The following is a 26,011-nucleotide window of genomic DNA, read 5'->3' on the forward strand; positions in this document are numbered from 1 at the left end:
GGCGGGAAGTGTGTTGCTTGTTTTCTGCCTCCTTTCTACAGTAAAACTCTCACCTTTTGACAGATTTACACAACTCCGATGTGTCTCTTTGGCGATCCACCCCCTCCGCCCCAGACTCAACGGTGTCATTCCTATCTGGATGTGTTGGTTAGGGTTGATGTTTGATTTGATTTCATATACCTGTGTGTGTATATATATATATATAATATCCATTTAGGAGAGCTATGCCTTTTCTTCTCCTAGGCTTGGATCTGAAACTTGCCTCGGGGGAAAGAAGAAAAATCTCTCTCTCTCTCTCTCTCTCTCTCTCTCTCTCTCTCTCTCTCTCTCTCTCTCTCTCTCTCTCTCTCTCTCTCCTCTCTCTCTCTCTCTCTCTCTCTCATCTCTCTCTCTCTCTCGCACTGACTCCGTTTTCCAACTGAACGCCCCGTTTCCAAGGGAAGGAGCCGTAGCTGCGACGGAAACTTTGCTGCGGGAAGAAACAAAAAAACCCTCTCTTAACCTTTCGCATCCGCTGGAAAGCCAGAGCCGAGCTGTCTGCAAAAATAGATAAATAAATAAATAAATTTCTACTGCGCTGTCGGTGCACAACCTGCTTTTCCTTATTTATTTATTTATGTTAATTTGCCTTAACGTATGTGCATACTTTTTTTTTTAATGTACAGCTGAAACGGCTTTCGTTGGCTGAACTTTGCAGATCAATGGTCCTCTTATACCCTTTTATTTAAACAAACTGTGCTGGGGAAAAAGAGAGAGAAACTTTGCTTCCTTCCCCCTCGCCTTTGCATGCTGGCAGCGGAAAGTGAGCGGCAGCAGCAGCAGCTCTCCTCCTCGAGCGAGCGCGGAAGGCGCTGCACTTCTCCATCGCAGTTCTTGTCGCTGCCGCCGCCGCGCGCGCTTCCCTTCTGCCCGCGCCCGGATGCCGGCGACCCCTGGACGGAGCATGGCCTCGCTCTGATCGCCGCCGCCGCCCTCCGCCCGCCCGCCCCGCCAAGCCCTGCTATGCCTCGCTTCTCCGGGCAGACAGCAGCCCTATGGCGAGGGAGGCGCCCCGGGCAGTCGCGCGTGGTGTTTCCCTAAGGCCGTCGAGGGAGCCGAGCAGCAGCAGCAGCAGCAGCCCGGATCCTGACCCGGATTGTATGAATAAGTAAGCAGGATGCTGGCGGCCAGGACGAGAATTAAGAGGAGTGGAGGGAAGAGGAGGAGTGGGGTAGGGGTGGGGGTGGAGGGAAGCCCAGAGAACAACACAAAAGGGGGGGGGGAGAAGCCTTGGCACTTTTCCTGGCTCCCTCCAGTGCAAGCGCTTTGCCATCACTGCAGGGCTACGGTGGTGGGAACAGACTTGTGACCCCCCCCCCTTTCTCTCTTCTTCTTCTTCCCTCTCTCTCCTCTCGGCAGCTCGCCGATGTGCAGCCCGACTCCGCCGCCCAGTAGCAGGCGAGCAGGGAGCAGCGACGGGATCCGGAGCGGCGCGAGGCGATCGGCGGACCGGAGGATCCCCCGCGCTTGCCTCCGCCGCTGGACAGCCCAGGCGACGAGAGCCCCCGCGCGCAGCCCCGCTCCGCTGCTGTCGCTGCTGCCGCGGCGGCGGCTGTGGCGGGAGAATTTGCAAGAACAGCGGCGGAGGCGGCGGCAGCAGCAGCAGCAGCGAGGAGGAGAAGGAGAACCCGGGAAAGTTTGCTTGGCCTTTGACAGAGGCGAGGAGGGCAGTCAGACGTGGTGAGAGAAGCGGGCAAGCGAGCGAGCGCCTCTACGCAGGGGCTCGGCCGAACAGAGAAGCCTTTCCCCGCGCGCGTGTTTTCCATCGCGAGTGGGGAAGCGCCAGATCCGGATCGGACACCCCCAGAGAGGAGCGCGGACGGCGGAGAGCGTCCTTAGCCAAGCAAGCCCCAAACACACACACACACACACACCACTCTCACACACACAAATACACCCCCCCCTCCTGACACTCGGCGGCGCCTTCGCTCTCTCTCTCCCCGTCTGGGCTGGGGAGGAGCGTGACCATGCTGGCTTGGAGGGTGGCTCTGTGGCTGGCTGGCGTGACCCTGTGCGGCAAGCTCGCCCGCGGCTCCGGGATCGACTACGACGAATACGCTTACGAGCTCGACGGAGGGGACGAGGCGGAAGCGATCGATTATAAGGATCCCTGCAAAGCCGGTGAGTTAAGGGGACCTCGTTGGGCTCGCCGCCCAGACCCCTTTGCTTTCCCGTGCGCTCTTTCCCAAAGTAGGGGCTGTCTGGCTTCCCTTGTTTGGGGAGTTGTGTGTCTGTGTGTGTGCGTGGAGGGGGAGAGAGGAGAGGAGCGGGGGCAGCTCACCTGCTTCCTCCTCCTCCTCCGGATCGGCGTGGGACACTCCAAACAGGCATGGCCAAGAGGAAGCGTGAGAAGCCGGGGCAGGCGCAATGGGGTTCGCGCTCGTCTTCCTTTTTCTTTGCAATAATGCCGCTGGGGGTAGATTTCGAAGAACCTGCTTTCCTCGGGCTTGCAAGCCTGCTATGTCCCCACGAGTGCATACACTTTTCCTTTGCAGCTGTGCCTGGAATACAAACCTGCTTTCCAGGCACATCAACCACAACAGAGAGAAATCTGGAGTTTGTTTCCCGTGCCGCTTGATGACGGCAAGAATCCCAACTTTCTCCGGGACGATTTCATCCTCTCGATTTCATTCTCTCTCTCTCTCTCTCTCTCTCTCTCTCTCTCTCTCTCTCTCTCTCTCTCTCTCTCTCTCTCTCTCTCTCTCTCTCTCTCTCTCTCTCTCTCTCTCTCTCTCTCTCCCCAAATCCCCTTCTCTCCAGATTGAGGCGCTAGTCAAAACAGGTTTCTTCTGCTTGGGGCTACAGAGGAGAGAGAGGATGGGGGAGGGGGGACTGGCAGGGAGCAGAGCAGTCCTATGGCCCTTTCAAGATTTTTAATTCTGAAATGAGAAGGTCAAGGTTGTCTGGAAATCACTCTTCCACCCTCTGCCCCCACTTCATCTCATAGCTTTGCAGCACCAGTTTAATGGGCAGCGTAAGGTAATCTGTGATCACATTGTTATTTGGATTGGATCCTGCCTGAACCATGCTCAGAGCAGACCCTCGGAAATCAAAGGGATTTAAGCTAGTCATTATTATTAACACAAGTCTCATTGATTTCAATGGGTTTGCCAACTCAAGTCCCCTTGATTTCAGTGGGTCTAAGCATAGCTAAGTCTGGATCCAACACCTCTGTTAGTACATCTCATGCGCCAAGATTGAGAACTTGCGCTGAAATGGGGTCCTGAGGAGCCAGACTCAGTGAACCCTGACTCAGACTGACATACAGCGGTGGGGGTGGGGGCAGAGCTGGACTAGATGACACATGGGATCCCTTCCAGCTATAGATGGTGGGCATTGCTGGGGTCCTGCCACCAACTGCAGAATGGCCAATGGTCAGGAATGACAGAAGCTGGAGGGCCACACAGGTTCTCCATACCTCATGTAGAGGCTGCTACTTATTTTGAATCAATACTTGCTTGGCGAGGGATAGAATCAACTCAGTTGACCTGAGAATTAAATTGTTTCCACTACAGTACATAATCCAACAGCTCTGCAATATGCAGCTGCCCTAGTCTATGCATCTTTACTCAAAACAAACTCCTATACTGAAGCTCGTAACTTCCAGGCAGAGCTTTAGATCATTTTCCACACCTAGCAAGTGTTCCATGTTCTCTCTGTGTGAACATTTGTTAACTTCTTGGTTTTAGAACACAGGAAATGAAGTTGATTGTTCATAATCTTTCCCATGTGGTTTCTGCATTCATACTATACTGTATAGACAAAATGTAATCCTAGTTTGAACAAAGATAGATGGTAAAAAATGTCTCTGTCCAGAGCTCTCCTTCCTTTATTTACAGCACAAGGCGATCATTGGATCACCTATGGCAGACACTTCTTCTGAGGGTAGAAAACCCATTCTCTTGCAGGCTTTGCTGAGTCAGTGATTTTCTTAATGGGAATGAGAGGAGGGGGTGTTTGGGATTGCTGTTTGGGATTGCTGGCCCGTAATCATCCTCTGGAACCGGCAGGTGTTATGGCTCCAGCGAAAATGCATGGAGAGAGAGGGTAGCAACAGTAGTACGGTAGTAGCAGCAGCAGCAGATTCGGTCTTTAGCTTCCTGTTTAGTGTACTGGTGATGGGAGGATACTGCCCTTAGGGTCAGAGATGGGGGGAAAAGTGCCCTTGAGGTCAGGGATGGGGAACATGTGGCTTTCCAGACGGTGCTCCCATCAACCCCGGCCACTGGGCATGCTGGCTGTGGCTGATGGGATATCTTCAGGGTACAAGTTCCCTATCCCTGCTCTAGGTAAGCCCTTCTTTTGCGTTAAGGAAGAATCCATTCTGCATGGGAAGTGACTTTCCCATGGCAATATCTTACTTCTCCAGACTTTATCACCTCCAGCTGCAAAACAGATAGGAGCTTTCCAGTGCAGTGGAGTTTGGGATCAAGTCCAAGGTGCCAATTCAGTTATAGCATAATTCCTCCACAGAGGAAAACACTTAAGAGGCATGCATGTGGAAGACATTATAGTGGAAGACAAAACACAGGTGGATCTTGTGGGAAATACTCAGGAGTAGTAACCGGAAAGACTCAAGTCTCCTGTTCATGTATCATTGCTGGGTATTCTCTGGAAACCCCCCCCCCCCCCAACATTCCACATACCTTGGTTTACAACCATAACCCATTCTGGAGGTCTGTTTGTAAACCAAAACAGGTTGTAACCCAAGGTGAGCTTTCACCAATGGGGCCTCCAAAAAAATTCATTCGTAATAATAAAAAAAGGTTGTAATCCAAAAAAAAGTTTGCAAACAAGGACACGCACTTCGAGGTTGATGTGTTTTATATCTGAAACGTATGCACTGTATGAAAAGTGTTACATCAGAGTTGATCCCACAAAAATATATTTTCACAGCAGAAGCCGGTGGAGGTTTACTCTTAAGTAAGTCCTGCTGAATTCAGTTGTGCTTTCCCCAGAGAAAGTGTGTATAGGTTTGCAGCCTGAATCGGACAGTTCACTGGACAGTCACTGAATGGCAGATCTAAAGAGATTAAGGGCACTCTGGATTAGGAAACATGGCAAATTTTGCCTTTCAGATCATGGAACAAGTTTTTTTGAGTCTCCTAAAGTCACCTTGACTGACAGTTAATTTTTTATCCAGGCAAATCAGCAGCAGTGGGTAGGATCAGAACTATGCCACTGGACTTTATTTTTTAAATAACCAAAACTGATTTTAAAAGGATTTTTTTAAAAAAACAACCCTGCAAAAAGTATGCTATAAAAGTTCCTACCAAGGCTGGTCAATAAATCATCACTGACATAGCAACTTAAGTGTCACTGACTGGAATAAGAAAGAGGAAAGATCAGTTCAGGGCAGATGATTTTACCACCTTTGGACAAGCAAAGTGGATCAGATTCCAACATATGGGCGGTGGCGATGCTCATTCCTCCAACCAAGCTTTTAAATATTTCTCATTTGGGCCAGAAACCCAATATTCAAATGCTTGGCTGGAGTGCGTGGAAGAGCCTTATGCCTCCCACGTGAATTTCTTCCATGCTTAAGGTGAAACCCCTGGATCTATGCCAGTGTTTCTCAACCTTTTTTGGGCCAAGGCACACTTGTTCCATGAAAAAAATCACGAGGCACACCACCATTTAAAAAGTTAAAATTTTTAACTCTGTGCCGCCCTATATTGACTATATAATTATGACTGTAAGAAACACTTGCCAATTGCTGTGTTGGTTGCAATCTCCTGTAATAAGGCTTCACAAGCCGCTGATTTCTCTGCCAGCACAATCCTTTGCTGAGCAAGTTTCAGGTTGAGCTCATCCAGCCAGGTTCTTTAAGTTTGTCTAAAACCACCCTCCCGTGGTGGTGGCTGTTGAGAGCTGCGCTCGCCCCGCGCCGTGACCCGGCCGGCTTCCTTTCTGGTGGGTTAGTGTTGAGTATTGGCGGCCGCCAGGCACGTGACAATGCAAATCGCCCTTCTCGTCGCCGCATGTCGCGGCACACCAGTCAGCGTCTTGCGGCACACTAGTGTGCCGCGGAACAGTGGTTGAGAAACGCTGATCTATGCAACTGTCTCCCCTTGAGGCAAGGAACTCTAAACTGAATTGCATCTAAGAGACGCTCGTCTCACATGTTGGATGAATATGTAAGGCCACGCCCACTAGCCCTGCTTTCTGCTCAATGAACAAAGGTAAGGAGGCCACTTTTGCATGTGTGGCTTGCATGTATGAAGGATCCTCCCTTCAGACTTTCTGTCTGTACATGGGGATGCCAGGAGGCAGAGCTAGTTGGTGCTGATGGGGCTGGTCAGTGCAGCCCTGCTCAAGCGCAGGTGCAGTGTGCGAGAGAGACTTCTGCATAGGGCAATATCAATCTGTGGTTCTTTCAGAAAGCTTTTAATAGTATTAATTGTGTGCTGTATGTTATAGGGGTAGGTAGTAAATCTTAGCAAAGTTTGCTTCCACCCTGTGAATAATGCTTTATATTATTAATTCTGGTGCTTGGGTTTGTGAAGTGTTATCTGGTCAACAGTTATGACGAAATTGAATGTGCCTTAGATAACCTCAAATTCAGTTTTCATTACAGATGAGTTAATATGTCAAAGTTCTCTCTAAATGGAAGACCTGCTTTTCCAGATTTCCATGAAACATCAGCACGATCACATGTTAGATTTAAAGGCTATTTAAGGGGCTTGAGTGAGTTCATATTGGATCCATTGGATCCCACTCAGTGACTTTCCTGGCATTGGGGGTTATGGTTTTTGAGTCATGGCTTTTGAGCTCACAATGACATATTTTTGTAGTGTGTGTGTGTATGCCAAATTCATTTTGAAAGAGTACTATAAACAACATTGGTCCATGTGCTGCAGCTGGAGAGTAAAACAAGTGCTTGAGCTTTGTGGTCACTTCTTTTGCATTACTTACTTTGTTCCATGAGACTTAGTTCAGCCAAAGTCAGCGTTCCTTTTGGCCACAATCCTCAATTATTTATTCTTTCCCCAAAGGATGGGATCAAGTGGCTTGAGGTTGGAGGAGTGATGGGTGCACTCCAGAGTAAGCGATTTGAGTAATGGCTGTGTTACTTGGTTGCTTTTAGTCATAATTATTGCGGAGTATGTGTTGACAGTGCCAGATAGGCTCCCTATCGCATGATTCCTTTTCTAATCGTATAAATATGTATCACCTTGGTATAAATTGCTAAACATTCTTTGCTTGTAGATGAGGAATGTACAGCAGCAGAAGTCAAATGAATTTGCATCTGCTCAGCTCACACACAAAAATTAAGAGACATTTTGAGCACAGCTATTTCAAGCTTCTGAGCTCTCCAGTTTTATCTGTTTACTTAGAAGTAAACCCTGCTGAATTCAGTGTGGCTCATTCCCAGCTAGGTATTCCAGCTATTGAACTTTCGGAGGCTGCCCCTGACTGGATTTGCTTAGACGTAAGTCCTATTGATGTTGATAGGGCTTACTTCCAAGTTTTGCAGCCAGGTTTGTAGGCTAAGGCTCTGGCAATTACCTGGCTATGCTCACGTACCTGGTAATAAGTCCCATGGAGCACTGCAGGCTGCAGCACTTCTGAATCAATCTGTGCGGGATTGCATTGTTGGTGTTAAATGGGAAAAAATTAATTTGTGCCATATTTTCGTAAGATTTTGAAATAGTTCGCACAATGAAATGCTTAAGGTTCTGGTCAATCCCAAGGCACATGCTCTAAAATGTTAGTGGCATGGATATTCTAGAGTAAACAGGAAAGGAAAAGAATGTAAACATATTGGTGATGTCAGATGTTATCTCTATATCTATCTTTATCTCTATCTTTATCTCTATATCTCTATCTATCTATCTGATGCTGAGAACGAATACATTTGATTTAATATTTCATGCAGAATAAACAGTTTATATAAACAAATATATATTATTTATGATATTGAGAACTTTAAGCGATGCCCTTGCTTTGAGCTGAGTTGTTTACAGATGCCTTTGGTGGAGACACAGAAAGAAAAACACTCAGCTGGGGAGAGATGTGAATTGTGCACTCTGCAACCATTGATATGATCTTGGCTTCCACGGGAGCTGCCTATCCCCCTTCACCTTGAGGATACCGTGCGCTCGAAGATGGATTAACCCATTTCCAGGCTTACATTTCTGGCTACCACAACAAATGGCCTCCCTGCCATACAGAGAGTGGTTTCAAATCCCTACAACTTTTGGCCTTACCTTATGTCCTGGCTTGCTAGGTTCAGGAAGGCTGATCACTGTGCTCAGAGTTCAGTGCTATTTTTTTCTAGACAAAGAGGTGCCAGAACTCACCATGAATGCCTCCCTTGTTCTCTTATAATGGCAATGGCGCCCACCTGAGAGCTGCCAGAACTGAGTTCCGGTGAGTTCCGGCTGAAAAAAGCTCTGCCAGAGTTTTGAGGGAGAGGAGCAACATGACCCGTTTTTAGATTTTTTCTAGAAATCAGAATGTTGAAGTATGCGAGTGGCAAAGTTTAGTTTTCTTTGAACTGTGGGGCTATTTTGAGATGAAGCAGAATTCCACATTTTCTGGCTTTCGGGTAGTGGGGCTGACTGGGACTCAGATGACTTGAGGCGGGTGTGTATGACAAAAGAAACTGGCCTTTCTACAGCATTATAGAGGCCCCAGAGAGCTTTCTGGGCAAGGAAGTGACCAAGGACATAGCAAGCCCAACTAGACATAGATGGCTCTTTCTGTCCTATCTGTGTTGCAACTATAGCAACTATCATGCTCTTATTTTTAGCTTTCTTTTATGGTTATACCCCCCCATCCTTTGTGAGGAAAGTTAGTCACACTGTCTACATTTACACTTCATTTTGTCTCAACCTCCCATCTGTTCAGTAGTTCTTCAACTGTTGCTCTGAGCAAATTTCCTTGCTGGCTGTGGCAAGCAACCCCATTCGCTTGTCCTTGTCATTTTCTTTGCTTGTGGCGTCCGGTTTCTTAAGGCTCACCGCCTCACATCTGCCACAGCCTTTCTGTCGGGTTAAGCTCTTCCACTGCTTAACCGCTGGCCTTTGTGGCACCCTTTGCTTGTCTCCTGTACATGTGCTTCCTCCCATGTTGCAGAATATGAGGAGTGTGGAGAGCTAGTTTGCTCGTCCTGTCTCAAGGCATAAGGGTTCTCCCAACCCTGCAAAGCTTCTCAGAAATAAGATGGGGGTAGGGAGGGGGAAGAACTGGGTCAGTGAAATGAAGATTGAAAATGACTTCGCTAGAGAGACAGAGGGAATAATGGGCAGGACTTTGGGGCAGTGGTACCAAGCGAGAGAGCAAGCACAGAGGAGCAAAACTGATTTGCTTCAACCAGTGTTTTGATTCACCAGCATCATGGTCTGTTAGTTGGAAATATGCCTTTTGCAGCACAGCTGAAGAATATGCTGTGAACCCTGGGCCTTGATGAAGTCAGTCTTCAGCTTGAGGTTCATGGTAGGTAATAACTTCATCCATTTATTACAAGTGGGCAATGTGCAGCCTCTAGGTCAGGAGCAGGGCTCCCTTTTCACCCCTAGGGCAACATTTCCTTCTGTGTAACTGTCCAAGGGCCACGTACCAATAGTGAGCAATGCCAGAGGCAAAAGAGGGCAGAGCAATCTATGTAAATTTTACTTTTGTACAGTAAGCCAGTTTCTCTCGCATCCCCACTCTCTATCCTCCTCCAGCAAGTCAAGTCAGAGGCACTATAAGAGTTCAAGGACATATTCCATACAGGCAAAAACACTTGAGGAGGATCGTGTGAAACAGAGCTGCTGAGGGGTGTGGCTTGGAAGAATCCCAAGGGCCTGAGGGAGAGGCATGGAGGCCACATTTGGCCACCGGGCTTCAGATTCCCACCCCCAATCTGCAGGGTATATGCAACAATTTTGTTTTTGTTTTAATCCTGGAAACTCTGTATATACACATATAAAAAATGTAACTTTTGAGTCATTATGGTATGAGAGAGGAAAGTGAATATGTTGAGAAACAATGGGGTGCGCCTCTAGGGATGCAGACAAACCACTGGAGAATCACAGTGCCTGCTGTGGCTGCAGAGACCACTAACCCCTAACTGCTGCCTTCCACGTTGTTTTTGCTGCATTAGCAGCACCAAAGCGACCTCTCCGGGGTGCAAGCCTTGGCAGTGTATATGGAGGTCCTGGGCTGCCCAGATGACAACCCGCCCCCCTTGGCAGAACAAAACTTTTGGCACCAGCTTGGATGCAGGAGTTTCCAGAAGGAGGCATGCAAGCCACCATCCAACCATCTTAGGGTCTCCACTCTGGATTTGTGTAGGGTTTAGCCCAGGCATCCCCAAACTTCGGCCCTCCAGATGTTTTGGACTACAATTCCCATCTTCCCCGACCACTGGTTCTGTTAGCTAGGGATCATGGGAGTTGTAGGCCAAAACATCTGGAGGGCCGCAGTTTGGGGATGCCTGGTTTAGCCTTTCCTTAGCCTTTCCTTTCCCCAAAGATTTTGTGGTTTAAAAAAGCAAGTGGTATAGTTTTCAGTATCTGGCAGATTATTGCATGCCTTCATTGTCTCATTTAGCCTCACAAAATTAATTCTGAAGAAGAAAGCCTCTGTTTCTGCTGCTGGACAGATGGCAGTCTGAGAAGGTCCGCTTGACAAAGGCCAAGCAGTGAGTTGGGATATTCAACCCCAAAGGCTCAGATTCAGCACTCTGTCTGCTGGGCAGCACTAGCTTCTACAGACATTAGAATGTGAGTCTGTGGTTTTTTTCGTTCAATATTTAAAAGTAGAGATTGTAATGATTCAAAGAGGAAGAGATCAATTTTGGTCTAAAATAGCTCCTGGGCTCTTGTTTTATCGAAGTATGGGAAAGAGGATGCCTGAGGGGATGCACTCTTGGTAATTAGCCACCTGCTCTGCATACTTAGCATTGCTAAGGTGATGTTTGCCTGAGAAGAGGACCAATAAATGAATAGGTGATTGATCTTAGGCTGTTTTTATTGGCAAGAACACACATTATATTTGTCATGGAATTTCATAGAATCATAAAATTGTAGAGGGTCCAACCCCCTGCAATGCAGGAATCTCAACTCTGCTTAAAAACCTCCAAGGAAGGAGAATCCTCCACCTTCTGGAGGAATTCGTTCCACTGTCAAACAGCTGTTACCATCAGAAAATGCTTCAGAAGTTTAGTCAGAATCTCATTTCATGTAACTTGAAGTACAAGACATCCTTTTCACACGTACCACTGGCAATCCAGGTGTCCCCATTTTATATTTGTGCAGCTGGTTCTTCCTGCCTAAGTGCAGAACCTTACATTTGTCCATATTGAAATTCATTTTGTTAGTTTGGGTCCAGTTCTCCAATCCATTAAGTTCTTCTTGAATCCTGGTTCATGTATTCTGCAGCATTGGCTACCCCTCCCAGTTTGGTATCATATGCAAATTTGATGAGCAGCCCCTCATTTCCTTCATGCAAGTCATTTTTAAAAGACTTCAAGCAACAACAGGCCCAGGACAAGAATCACTTGTTAGTTTTTTCCATGATGATGAGGAACCATTGGTGAGCACTCTTTGGATTTGGGCAGTCAACCAGCTACAAATCCACCTAACAGTTGCCTCACCCAGCCCACATTTTACCAGCTTCTCCACAATAATACCATGGGGGACTATGCCAAAAGCTTTACTGAAATCAAGATACCCTACATTCACAGCATTCCCCTAATCTACCAAGCTTGTAACTCTATCCAAAAAAGAAAATGAGATTCTTCTGGCATGAGTTATATTTGAGAAACTCATGTTGTGTCTTAGTAATTACTAGTGGTTTTCAGCCCGTTCAATAACGGGCGCTAGAATCCTGGGGTTCGGAGAAGCGCTTGCGCAGCGCTTTCTCCTCCTCCGTTCCTCTCCCGCAGCCGCCGACAGGAAGCAGACATCCCAGGGTTCGGAGAAGCGCTTGCGCAGCGCTTCTCCGAACCCTGGGACCTGTCCTTGCTGTCGACGGCAGGGGGACAGGAACGGAGGAGGAGAAAGCGCTGCTTTCTCCTTCTCCGTTCCTCTCCCGCAGCCGCCGACAGGAAGCAGACATCCCAGGGTTCGGAGAAGCGCTTGCGCAGCGCTTCTCCGAACCCTGGGACCTGTCCTTGCTGTCGGCGGCAGGGGGACAGGAACGGAGGAGGAGAAAGCGCTGCTTTCTCCTCCTTCCTTCCTCTCCCCCAGCCGCCGACAGGAAGGACGCGCGCACTCTCCCCCCCGCCTCCTCTAACCGCCGCTCCTCACGGCCAGGGAGGGTTGTGAGGAGGCCTTCGCCGGCCTCCACCCTCGCTTCCCTGACGTGCCCTGCAGTGAGGCGGTGTCCGGCGGGAGCGGCGGTTGGAGGAGGCAGAGGGGGGGGAGAGTGCGCGCGCGCAGTCTCTGCTGTCCAATCCCTGTATCCCTGGGGCACATGCGCAGTGACCCAGGGACACACGGGACAACTGGACGCAGGGACAACATGGACTTTATATATATAGATAAAATCCTTTTCTCTCGGTTTACAAACACAATTGGTTCCGGAAGTCCATACTTAACCTGAAGCGTACTTAACCTGAAGCGAACTTTCCCATTGAAAGTAGTGGATAGTGGATTAATCCGTTCCAGATGGGTCCGCGGAGTACTTAAACTGAAAATATTCAAACCGGGGTGTACTTAAACCGAGGTATGACTGTATTGAAGTCAAGTTCAGCAGTTGGCATTTACCTGGGTCTTCTCCCCCCCCCCATTTTTGAAGATGGGGACATCATTTGCCCACCTCCAGTCCACAGGGATCTCGCTTGTTCTCCAAAAATTCTCAAATATTATAGACAGAGTCTCTGAAATTATATCTGCAAGCTACTTTAGTACCCTTGGTTTATTTTGCAGGGCAGCTTTGAGTTGCTCTCTGAAACAGTTAGCTATGTAAATCAACTCTTATTTATACTTTGTGTTACAACGGTTGCATAAAAGTTAGATAGCAGTTGCAAAACTCTTGAATGGAAACTTTTTCCATAGCAAAGCCCACACTTCTCATGAGCTGGCATATTTACTGGCTAGTCAGAAAGAGGATTTCCATATATTTGAATAAACATGGTGGGAGTCTGACATCTAATGGACCAATTGACCTCATTCTGTGAACTCCACATATAATTCTGAAAACAGTGATGTGACAAGCATAATTCCTTGACCTATTTCAGCCTGGCTTCTGGCCTGGATAAAGAACAGAAAGGATATTAGTTGCCCTGGTGAACAATCTTTGCCTAGAGATAGAGGCCAGAAGCTTTAGGAGCCTGGGAGTTACCTGCTATTGGTGCTGTGCATGTTAACGCTGGGAGAGCAGGCATAGCATTGAGTTCTGCTTGTGAACCTGATGCTACTATAGGAGGATCAAGGTCATTAATTAGGTACATCTGATATGCTGACTTCCCACATAACCAGGACCTTGTAACAGATACCCATGCTTTTTGCAGCCTCGCGAGTGCTAACTATTGTAATGTACCCTATGGAGGGATGCCCTGGACAGCAGTGCACATTACTGCAGCCAACCTTCTGGAAGTTGCTGCCACTGGAGCAATCTAGGACTGAGGGAGGGAGGCCTTTACCTCTGCTACCTTTGCCCGCTATTGCTATTGTGCTGTCATTGCAACTAGAGAGTGATGGATTAGCAGGGAGAATTGCAGGGAAGCTGAAGGGGAGGTATCTGAACCCAGTCTGAATCATAACACCGGACCACAGAAATTGGCCATTGGTCCATCTGACTCAGTATTGACTATAATGCCTTGCGGTGGCTTTCCAGGGTAATCAGATACTGTAAGAGTCTTTCCCAGCATTTTTCTGAAGATGCCATAGAATGAATCTGGAAGCTTTTACATTCAAAGCTTGTGTTCTACCATTTCCCTGTGTGCATCAGGACCGTAACAGTTTTCAAATTCGGGATTCAGCTAAGAAAAAAGAAGTATATTTTCTAATTTTGAATTGAATGGAGGGAAGCTTGTCTATCTCTATCCTTCAGTTTTATTGCAGGAAGCTTTGGGGGGGGGGAACATCCAAAAGGCTTTCAAAGCTGTCCCATCCAGTGTGAAAAATGGGAATTATTGAAATACTCCACACTTTCCAGTTCATGGAGATTGGTAATTTATTATGTACAGTACTGTAGTTATAATTAATTTGGGAGAATTCTTTTCTTGTTTTCCCTGTTTGGACCTATTATAAGAACGCAAACATTCTGCTAATAATACATTACAAGTAGTTCATACGGAAATCTGAGTCCTCACATTTTGCACAACAATGCCATGCAGCCAACCTTTCGTTATGACCAACATCATACCCTCAAATAAATGATGAGCGGAATTTTGGATATACCTCTTACATAATATCAGTGTTTATTTCAGCATTTTGCATACACAAGCCAGTTTTATTTGGTTTCATGAAAGATAGTTTTAGAACAACTCAGTGGGTGTGAGAACATGATGGTGATGAATATCTGAGGTGAATTGCCCAATTTCACCATCTGGCAAAATTTGCTTTTCTGCATTTATATAAATAAACGGCCCGTTCTGTAATTTTATCCCACGTATTGAAAGTGTAATTTCCCCCCCTTTCTAATGTTTGAAAAATGTAGGCTATAAGTATTGGAGTTAATGAGTAACCAAATATTGCACTATAGATGAATATTTCCTGAGTCAGCAATAAGCTATAACTATTATTATTTTTAAAAATACTTTATATTAGAGACCAGGACCTGGTAGAGAGTTAGGCATGTTTAAGTTCACTTACTGTAGGTATGCTTGAGGAGGCACCTGTGATACTTCCACTGGCTGCTGAATCACATACTATTGAATCTATTGTTTACCAGCCTTCCCCAACTCGGTGCCCTCCAAGTGTTTTGTATTACAACTCTGATCACCCCATCCAGCATGACCAATGGTAAAGGATGTTGGGAGCTGTAGTCTAGCAAATCTGGAGGATGCAAGGTTGTGGAAGACTGTTACATATGGTCCTCAAATGACCTTGGCAGATAAATTGCACTCTTCTCATTTGGCGGTACAGAATCAACTGACATCGCCACTATCTCATAACCTGTCAACCTCCACTCTCAACCTCCACTCTCCACCAAATCACTCTCTTGCCGAGTGATTCTTACCGAAAGAGTTTTGACAGACGTATCGTCGACATTCGCTACCTGAAACTTTGTGTTTTCAGCATGAGAGCCAAATAGTTGCTGTGATGACATAGAATGCGTTTACACCAGGCATCCCCAAACTTCGGTCCTCCAGATGTTTTGGACTACAATTCCCATCTTCCCTGACCACTGGTCCTGTTAGCTAGGGATCATGGGAGTTGTAGGCCAAAACATCTGGAGGGCCGCAGTTTGGGGATGCCTGGTTTACACCAATGCGTTTTGCCATGCTTTCAAGTACAGAAGGAAAAAGTGAGTGTGTTAAGGGACATCTCTGTGATCACAGCTTGCCAGAGAAGCATGCCTGTGATCAGAGGGATGACTGCTGTCTTACATGACTGCATGGGAAAATTTGGTAGAGACTAGGCTCCAATTGAAACTTTTGTGTATGGCTCATTTGTATTCCTGTTCCAAATAAATAAATAAATGTACGTGTGACTAAGTATTGATGGAAATATCAGCATTCATAGTTCATTGCTAAAAATAATAATGGAAACTTACACATATGGTCTTGTGAATCAGGAGTCACTCCTGCTGGTGGAAAAGCAATTCAGTTTCTTGTAGGAGTGTCAACTATCATTCCAAAGAAGCCAGAATTTAAATTACTGTAGTTGTGTTTGCATGATTAGAGATCTGTCTTTCCATATATTTTTAATTGTTGAAATCACAGGTGGAAACCGTTACAATAGTCCTGCTAGCATTTAGACACATGTTACTTGAAAGTAATACAAAGAAGTAAGTATTAATAAGAATAGCTTATCTAGAATCAGACACTCATAATATATTATTATTATTAATTAAATTTCTGTACTGCCCTTCATCCGAGGATCACAGATACCCACCATAGAAACAAACAAAAACAACAATCCTGCCCCTTACAGTTTAAAAGGCCATAGATTGTTTAATGGACCAAAGATCTGGGAGAAGAGAAATGTTTTTTCTTGGCACCTAAAGGTATGTAATGAAGGCACCAGGCAAGCCTCCCTGAAGAGAGCATTACACAAGTGGGGAGCCACCACAGAAAAGGCCCTTTCTCATGTTGTTGCCCACTGGACCTCTTGTGGAGGAGGCACACAAAGAAGGGCCTCAGATGAAGATTGCAGGTCCAGGTTGGTTCATATGGGGAGAGGCAGTCCTTGAGGTATTGCAGGTCTGTGCCATGTGGCGCTGTGGTTAAACCACTGAGCCTAGGGCTTGCTGATCAGAAGGTCAGCGGTTCGAATCCCTGTGACGGGGTGAGCTCCCATTGCTTGGTCCCAGCTCCTGCCAACCTAGCAGTTCGAAAGCACGTCAAAATGCAAGTAGATAAATAGGAACTGCTACAGCGGGAAGGTAAACGGCGTTTCCATGTGCTGCTCTGGTTTGCCAGAAGCGGCTTTGTCATGCTGGCCACATGACCTGGAAGCTATACGCCGGCTCCCTCGGCCAATAATGCGAGATGAGCGCGCAACCCCAGAGTCGGTCACGACTGGACCTAATGGTCAGGGGTCCCTTTACCTTTACCTTTAGGCAACACCAGCCCTTTGAATTTGGCTGGGAAACAAATTGGCAGCCAGTGCAGTCGAGCCAGGATCAGTGTTATATGCTCAAGCTGTCTTGCCTTAGTGACCAACTGAATTCCGTACCAGTTTCTGAACAGTCGTGCAGTAGGTTACCAGAGCATAGACAACAGACATGTCATTCTCTTATATTCTTTAAAGTCAAGAATTTTCTGATCAGTGATAAATAGGAATAGGAATAAACTTATTTGTCCTGATTCCCCCCTGAAGGGTATATGGATTGTCATAGCTTTGTCCTCTTCTTATAGTTTAAGTGAGAGAGCTGAAAATGTAAATTCCATGATTTATTTTTTTTAAGAAGGAAAAACAAAGCTGATAGTCATATTCATCTTGGAGTAATGTATTTAGCAGTTCCTCTTGATATAAACCCAGTTGTAGAATCAGTTGTGATTATTGTATTCAGCTTATGATTTATGGAATGTGAGTGATCTGGAGGCATTGAAACAGCAGATAGTGTGTTGTATCATCCCAGAGGGATGATAAAGACAATGGGTGATCAAAATGCCTTTCTGTGACTCAGACATCTAGAGAAGACAAACTGTCAAAGGATTTGGGTGCAATTTGCCTCATCAGCACTTTAAACTGGACTTCAGCAGTGAATCATTCTGCCTGAAATAAAGAGCTCTTGGTCTCCAGAAGGTTTGTGGGTGTTAGAGATTTTGGAAGAACAGCAGGAGTTCAGAGAAAATCTGAGTATCCCAAGGAACACAGCTTTCTTTTTTATCTCTTGTTATTGTTTTTAGGTCACAGTGAATCGTTTCATCTGTTGCATACTCTTAGCAAAGTGTGCCTGTTTGCGCTTGCCTTATTGTATAATGGTGGTGGGTTGTTGTCACGTAAGATTTACAGATACAAACATATTCTCACTCCAGGTGTATTGTTTGCCCTGCCCCTAAGGCTAAGTCATGGCTAAGTTGGGCGTGCTGGTTTTTTTTCTTCATTTTATTGTATCTATTAGCAAATTGGAAATGAATGACAAGGACCGTATGTTTTCAAATTATTATTCTAAACAAGTGACCATGCTCTGTCTCAAATTGTACTTTGGGAGAGATGGTGCTTCTTCTTACTGCTTATTCATCGTGCAATTGCTTGGTGAGCAAATTCATCTCCGCTGGGAAATGAAAGTTACACGGCTATTTTCTTTGTTATGCCTTCCCCCATTTCTTTTTAAGTTTGTTTTTTTGTTTTGTATGTTTGCATTTTCTCTAGTTTTTCCCTCCATCTCTTTTTATTTTGGTGATGTGCTGATGGTTTGCCCCCTAGTTCAGGAAGATTAACTGTATGCATCGTTCTCTCAAATATTTCTTTACAAGAAAGTTGTTTTATTCTATAAGGACTATGTGTGTATGCGTGTTTTTAAACCTTTGGAGTATTGTACTATGAAAAATGTTAAATCTTGGGTAGTTGAAAAAAGTAGTTAAATCTATTTAACCAGACAGAGGGCCTTCTCGGTAGTGGCGCCTGCCCTGTGGAACGCCCTCCCAGCAGATGTCAAGGCAATAAGTAACAATTTTACTTTTAGAAGACAACTGAAGGCGGCCCTGTTTAGGGAAGTTTTTAATGTTTGATACTGTACTGTTTTTAATATTCGGTTGGAAGCCGCCCAGAGTGGTTGGGGAATAAATAATATATTATTATTATTATTATTATTATTATTATTTGAAGCAAAGGTCTCCCTCTGCAAAAGTCTCTCAGTACAAGCTGCAATAAATTATTCAAATGCCATGTTTGGAGTTCTTTATTCTGCTGGAGCATTGAATGCATTCATAATAACTGTAAAATATGTAAGAAAAACTTCCTAAATTTGCTGTAAAAATACATTAGAATTTTGTGGCAGGTAACCTGTTTATTCAGCCCAGATTTTATAAGCTATATAATTTGGGAACAGATAAGGGTTTTATTTGCATTAGTGCAAATGTTAACACTGATTCAGCTGCACGCAGGAATGTAACTCTGTAGGACTGATAAGATAAGGGGAAGGCTTATAATCCCAAATAGTCAAAACATTGGAAAGGTCCAGAGTTATTTAGTGGGTTTTGCTTATATACAAAAAGGTGGACTTGCATTTGACTTGTTGAGCTTGAGGATCAAGGAAGATTAAAGCAGTGGTAAATCTGAAGGCAGCCCTGTTTAGGGAGGCTTTTAATGTTTAATTGTTTTATTTCATTTTTCTGTTGTAAGCCGCCCAGCCAGATGGGCGGGGTATAAATAATAAATTATTATTATTATTATTATTATTATTATTATTATTATTATTATTAATGGGGCCTCAAGGGTAGATCAGGTCTTCTATTTGGCCCACAGAGCAAAGTTAGTGCAAAGTGATGCACACATGATAACATGTCCCAGCTTGATATGTGCAGTGATAAGCTGTGAACCAGCAGGGCAATTGCTAGCAACTTTCCCCTGGTGAACATGAATTCGTCTCCAACTCCAGAATGTCTGAGCTCACCCTGGTGGGTCACTGCCCTTCCTCTGTGGGCATACCCAAAGAAAGGATGCAGATTCATCAATGTGTGTGAGATAGACTGTATTTGTAGATGTCTCATGTGCAGGGGGTGGAGAGAATCATGCCTATATGACTTATTAGGAAGTATTAGCATATACCCTCCAACATTTCTCCGATGAAAATAGGGATGTCCCATTCCATAAGGATAATTTCACTATTTATACCCCACACATCTTACTGGGTTGCCCTGGCTACTCTGGGCAGCTTCTAACATATATAAAACCATAATAAAACATTTTTTAAAAACCCTTCCCGATACAGGAGTGCCTTCGGATGGCTTGGGAGTCGGATAACTTCATACCCTCCAACATTTATCCAATGAAAATAGGGACATCCTAAGGAAAAGTGGGGACGTGGATGGCGCTGTGGGTTAAACCACTGAGCCTAGGGCTTGCCGATCAGAAGGTCAGCGGTTCGAATCCCCGTGATGGGGTGAGCTCCCGTTGCTCGGTCCCAGCTCCTGCCAACGTAGCAGTTCGAAAGCACGTCAAAGTGCAAGTAGATAAATAGGTACTGCTCCAGCGGGAAGGTAAACGGTGTTTCTGTGTGCTGCTCTGGTTCGCCAGCTCCCTCGACCAATAACGCAAGATGAGCGCTACAACCACAGAGTCGGTCACGACTGGACCTAATGATCAGGCGTCCCTTTACCTTTACCTTTAAGGAAAAGTGGGACATTCTGGGATCAAATCAGAAACCAGGACGACTTCTCTAAATCAGGGATGTCCCTGGAAAATAGAGACACTTGGAGGTTCTGTTAGCATCTTCATCATCATCATCATCATCATTTTAAAACATGCCCTTCACCCATATTGTTGAATAGAGTAACACACTTAATTACAGACAGTGTCTTCATTCTGTTGTATAAATCCCATTAGAGCTTTATCTTTGGACAGGCAGTTTTATAGAGAGACTGTCAGGCCTTGTAGTACAGCACACAGAGATATCAGGACAGTTAATAAATAAATCAAACACATGAAGTGCATTAACGTGACTGTGTTCATTGTGTTGGTTTTTTCAAATCTGGTAGTATAAATGAAAAATGAGTACTTGGTGCCACTATATGCTGTCAATAAAATCATGCTGACATGTTCACCAAAAATTTCATTGCTGTATAAAAAACTTTTAAAAACTTAAGTACTTTTAAAAAAGTTTCCAAATTGGCCTTGCAGTCAGTTTGCACATTACTGAAGAGCTGCTTTGAAAAACAAGATTGTGTGTAATAAATAGTTGTGTACTTTACCAATATATGTAGCACAAGGTATCTTTATGTTAGAGAAAAATTTATACTGAAATAGAGGAGGCACTTTAAAAAGAGCTCAACGCTATGTTACTTGTGATTAGCTGGGCAAATGTTATGCCATGCATAGGAAAACATGGAAATTCTTCATGACTCATAATCTGCATATGCTATCATCCTACATCAGACATAGATAGCTGTGCCTGCTTTTATCCTCAAATACTTGCCATGATATGTACATGACATAAAGAAAGGGTAGGATTTGCCGATTAAAGTAGATGTGATTTTGCATTTTTGATACTTAGCAATCAAATATGAATAATTAACATGTGCCAAATTAAGTGCACATATATTTAGAAGGTTCAGTAGGAGTGGCATGGGCGTAGCCAGGATTTCTGTTATGGCCTTTTCTTAGGGGGAACACAACCTCAGTTTGCTATGTATTTTTATTGATTTTTCTTGATGGGGGGCAGCTGCCCCCCCTTGGCTATGCCCATGAGTAGTGCCTAGGAAAGGCTAGGGCAATGCTTGTGAGGTTTCACACTAGATAGGGTGTTTTCTGTACTTCTGCTTAAGAAATATTCAGGGCTTGTCTGACCTAGGTGGGAGCTCTCTAAAGCACACTGAACTGAAGCAGCAAACTCCCAAACGATCCAAGATGCTTTGGACATGGAACAAAACACAGAGACAGCATTTCTGCCCCAAATGAAACCTTTCTCCACAGTCTTGCCTTATATGAAAAGCACCAAGGTGTGTGTGTGTGTGTGAGAGAGAGAAAGCTCTTTTGTGACTGACAGGTCTAGCTTCTAATCAAGGATTGATTCCACTCTAATCACAGTGCTCTGAGAAGGGATGGTGACATATCACCTAACTCTGTACTTTCTTCTAGTTCTACCAGTGGTGCTTGCTTGGAAGAGGCTGGGAATATCTGCTCACCTGGGGCTCTGGGGGAGTGGCATTTGCTGCACGGCCTGGCCGGTTCTGGGGGAAATCATCTTCCTGCATGGCCAGAGAGGGGGTGGCCACTTGGTGCCGACCGTGCCAGACCCACCACCCAAGGCGAGCTTCATCCACAAGCCAACTGGGGCAGGGCTACTGGGGCTGTGCCCTGCCCACACCAGGCATATTTAGGAGGGCGACCTTGCCACTCACCCAGCCAGACTGCGTAGGGGCCTGCTCAGCGGGGTAGCGGGCACGTTGGCTTAAGGACCTTGCTATGGTTTATGTGTTCAGGGCCAGGGAGAAATTATCTCCAGAAAGCATATTGGCTGGCTTCAGGCTTCTGTCTGCGTCAAAGCAACTTTGGCGGATAACGCGTTGGGTTCCCCACTAAAGGGGTCCAGGAGGGCGGCTCTGTCCAGGAGTCCACACAGGGACCAATGGGCCAATGGATCTCTCCCAATGGCGGCCTGTGAAGGATGTGTGTGTCAGCTGATCCATGTTGGGGTTGACTCCCCACTGGGTTCCTATCTGGTAGCAGGTGGGCTGCCTGATGCTGGATTCATGCCCAACGCCTTAACCAAACCTACTCTTATCTGTAATTAATAAAGTTGTGGCCTAATTCAACCCAATATCATTTCCTCGGTCTTCCCCACACCGGCCGCAGACATCATGCATCTGTGGCAGCAATAGGGATATATGTGTGGGAATGTTCAGCAATGTGGATGTGGATGAGGAGATATTGTTTAATATATCCTATCCCAGCTTGTGTTAACAAGCTCCAAACTTAGCAGAGTTTTCAATCCCCTTTAATGCACAGCAAAAACGGTTGCTCAGGCTTGCTGAAGCCTATAGAATAATATATATGTTTCCTGGTATTTTTCCCTTTATCCCTCTTAAAAGAAAATACACGACACAATGCTCTTTAAAAGATAGAAAGAGTTTACTTATAGTACATCCTGAGTTAACAGCATAATCTCAGAAAGGCAGGCTTGCTTAGAGAAAGTAATATATACATGCGAAGCATAGCTGCCAAGTTATCCCTTTTTTTAAGGGATTTTCCCTTATGCTGAATAGGCTTCCTCGCGAGAAAAGGGAAAACTTGGCAGCTATGATGTGAAGTCTACTTATATGAAGTCAGACTCCATTTGCTCTCTCTCTTGGGAGACTCTAACACTAAGATGTTGCTTCTCTGAAGACGAGATCCAAAGAAAGTGAAATGGCCGCAGGCCAGTGACTTTTAACTGGCCAGGTAACGCCCATCTCAATTACATGTAGAGGAAGCCCATCCCAGATCAGTGGCAGGAAGTTTGCTGCTGACCTGGTCAGGTGTCCCTCCATGTGGTCACTCTAGGAACTATTGAGACTTGACTGCTCCTGCTTTACATCCCACAATATGAATGTCCCTCAATCCATCCTGACATTCATTTGCAGTCATGTTCATTTCATATTTCATTTTCTGTTCCTCTGCAGTTGGCTTATGTGGCACAACTCTATTTTAAAGGTTTATTTTTCCTCTGCTAGGCTCACAGTCCTGGTCCTGAATGGAGTTTTGGAATAGTGGGAAATTAAACCAGCATGATTTATCATGGAGTAATTTCACTTGGGTTTCCTTATTCTGTCCAATGTACATTTTGATATGTTGGATATGTCTGCCATTTTGTCAAGAGATCCACTGGAGATGGGCGAATCTCTGTATTTCCCCTCTTTGACACTTTTTGTATGTTTTAAGTCATAATCCCATTCCAACTCATCTCTACATTAATGTGTGATTTAATTAAAAAACATAAAAAGTAGAAGTTTGAAAATATTGCATTCTTCAGGCATTTCTAGATGTGATGGTTATTTCCCTGTGGTGCAATCCTACAGCAAAGAGGAATATGCACGCAATCATTTCTGTGAGCCAACTCCATGGGTGGTGCTTTCCACCTCATTGGCACTGAAAAGAGAGATGTCAGCTGAGCAGAATTTCTCTGGATATTTAGAAGTAATAAGATTTTCCTCAAATATTTGGAAGGGAACATCTCTTCAGTAGTTTAACATTTTACATCATAACCAGTGATTTTATGCAAAGCACTTGCAACTGGCAACTATGTTAGCCTGGGATTTCAGGTAGTACCGTAGCTGTACAGAAGTTATGGAGTTATGGGCACGCCCAGTGACAAAGTTTAGCAAAGAAATGGAAGCTACTTAAGGTGAGGAAATATTACTGATGCCGTTAAGCTGGGAATGTGAAATGTTGCATATGAATCCATAAAATGAAAATAAATATTCTGCTTGTTTCTATGAATGCCTACTCAGAAGTAAGTCCTGTTAAGTTTAATGGGACTTACTCCTAGGACAAGGGTGTTTGGATTGCACCCTTTCTTTTGCAAGTAGTTGTTGCAACACCAGTTGGAGTGAACTACTAATTTCAAGCCCTCTGGCATTCATATATGTTTGGTACTCAGGAACAGAAGGATGCGAAGGGAACATAGAAGACTTAGTGCGAGAGAGCTAGCATAAACACTACAGCATCAGGGTACTTCAGTAGTAGGGTTGCCATATTTCAAATGGTGAAGTTTTTGGCAATGTTGTTGAACTTTTCTTGACCGATTTTTAGGGGGGAAATCGCCCGGACACTGCTGCCGGCTGCAGTATTCTGGATATGTCCTGCAAGATCCGGATGTATGGCAACCCTATTCAATAGCAACTGCAGGCCTGCAAAGAAAACTTCCTGGAGCAGAGAGTTCTGGCTCACACATAATTCTACACCAATCTGTGGCTTCTTAGTATGAATAAGGAAATGTACAGGAAGATTGCAGGTGCTTAGTTTCTCCCTGGTTCTTTTGCTGCTGCACTGAGCTGAACGAAACTGTGATTTGGCTTAGTGTGTCAGCAGAACCTGACCTCATGGTTTAGCTCACTTTAGAAAAAAAATCACAAATGCTAACCAAGGTGTTTGAGGTATTAGAATGCCATCTTCTACTTCCACAAAATGCTTTCTTCTGTGTATGTGTGTAATATATATGCATAGGTGACTACACTTCCTGTTCACTGTAAATATGTACAGCTTTCCTCTTGCTTGCTTCAGATTCCTCCATCTTCGGCAGAATAGGCCAGTAAAAAACAACAACAACTGATTTATGTTTGGAAATATGCACACCAAATCAAGAATAATAAAGTTGATAGGCTTGTTTCAATCTGGAGAAACCTTTAGTTCTGTGAAAGTCTGTGGAGGTATGCAAAAATGATGTTTTAGAAGCAGAAGCCATCAGAGGAGTTTTCATAATCTCATTTTTATGAAAGAAGAATAGAAATGGTAGTATTTTCATATGCTTTGGTGATACAGAAAGCCTTACAAGATGGAAATCCATGGCAGTAAATATTAGAGTACAATCCTATGCGTGTGAATTCAGAAGTTGGTTCAGTGGACACAGAATTGCAGCTTTAAGCGATGGAATAGATGCAAAAGAGCAGTATGACTGGATGATTCTAGGCCACCTGCTAGCTTCTGAAGATAAGAAAACCCAAACCCTAGGGTTGAAAATGTTATAGGCAAAAGATTCCCAGAATAACAGGTGACATTTGAAAAGAAAAGAGCTGCTGTTTGACATATAATAGCATATGATGTGTTCTGCTTGGTTATGTTGTAAATTTGTTCTGAGGTGGATACCATTTTTGGATTTTGTGCTTGGCCTTGTTCTGTAGCGCAGTAAACAGGAGGTTAGCAGAATATATTTCTCACGCCATTTAGCAACCAACATTCATACTTAATGACACAACAGGGTGATGTCACCCTTCAGATAAATTCTTGGTCATTTGATGGCTGTTGGTGGGCTTTCTTTGCCGTCAGACTAATTAATCAGTCATCAGGACTCTGGATGTGGAAAGCAGAAGAATGTAAAGCCCTTTTTGCCATAATTGAAGTTTCTCTTTCCTGCACTGAACATATAATTTTAAAGGGCCATCTTTAACTTCTATTGCACGTACCAAAATCTTAAAGAGGCAGTGGAAGGCAAGAAAAAGTTTCGACTGTAAAAAGCTGAGTCACCGTTAACAAGTTGGTTGGTGCTATAAATGGCTTGCCCTTTCTGAATAGCACTTATGGAGCACAATAGGGCAGGGAAAGACATTTATTGTACCCAAAGACATTCTTTTTCTGCTTCCAACAACATGCCAATAGGGTTTCTACACTAGAGACCATTTCTAAGAAATAAGGGGGACTTTAAGGTGATGGTAGCAATTTGGAAAGAACTCTCTTGCAAAACATAAACATATTTTATTAATAAATTATGCAATGAAAAAGAAACGTTTTTAAAATGTTAGTGAAACTTAACATGCAATTAAAAGCAACCCATTCAGAGCAAGAATCATATGTGAAGTGTTTATAGTGGTTGCAAGGATTGAGTGAGCTCTTTCTTCTAAGGAGACAAGGAAAACACAGCACCATCATTTCCACGCAGAAGCTGGAAGGCACCTGTTAACGAGCCAAGGACTGAGACCTAGACTTTAATGAATTGTGCTTTCCCTTCAAAATATTGTAAAAGGAAAAGCCAAGAAGCCTTTCTAATTTGTGGGAAAACAGCAATG

General features: G+C 44.7%; 1 protein-coding gene across 3 annotated transcripts in view; it reads left to right on the top strand.

Moving 5' to 3' along the window:
• The first annotated feature begins 984 nt into the window (after positions 1-984).
• TLL1 (tolloid like 1) overlaps positions 985-26,011 on the top strand; it is a 127,705-nt gene continuing 102,678 nt past the window's right edge. The window contains exons 1-2 of one of the 3 annotated variants that reach the window (XM_035112118.2): positions 985-1,147; positions 1,399-2,160. In XM_035112118.2, coding sequence (XP_034968009.2) covers positions 2,007-2,160 — 154 coding nt within the window. In that variant the 5' untranslated portion in view covers positions 985-1,147; positions 1,399-2,006. Of the gene's footprint in view, positions 1,148-1,398; positions 2,161-26,011 lie in introns of those variants that run through there. The other 2 variants (XM_035112116.2, XM_035112117.2) reach the window with 2 other exon arrangements.

This window comes from Zootoca vivipara, chromosome 9 (genome assembly GCF_963506605.1).
Source record: "Zootoca vivipara chromosome 9, rZooViv1.1, whole genome shotgun sequence".
NCBI lineage: Eukaryota > Metazoa > Chordata > Lepidosauria > Squamata > Lacertidae > Zootoca > Zootoca vivipara.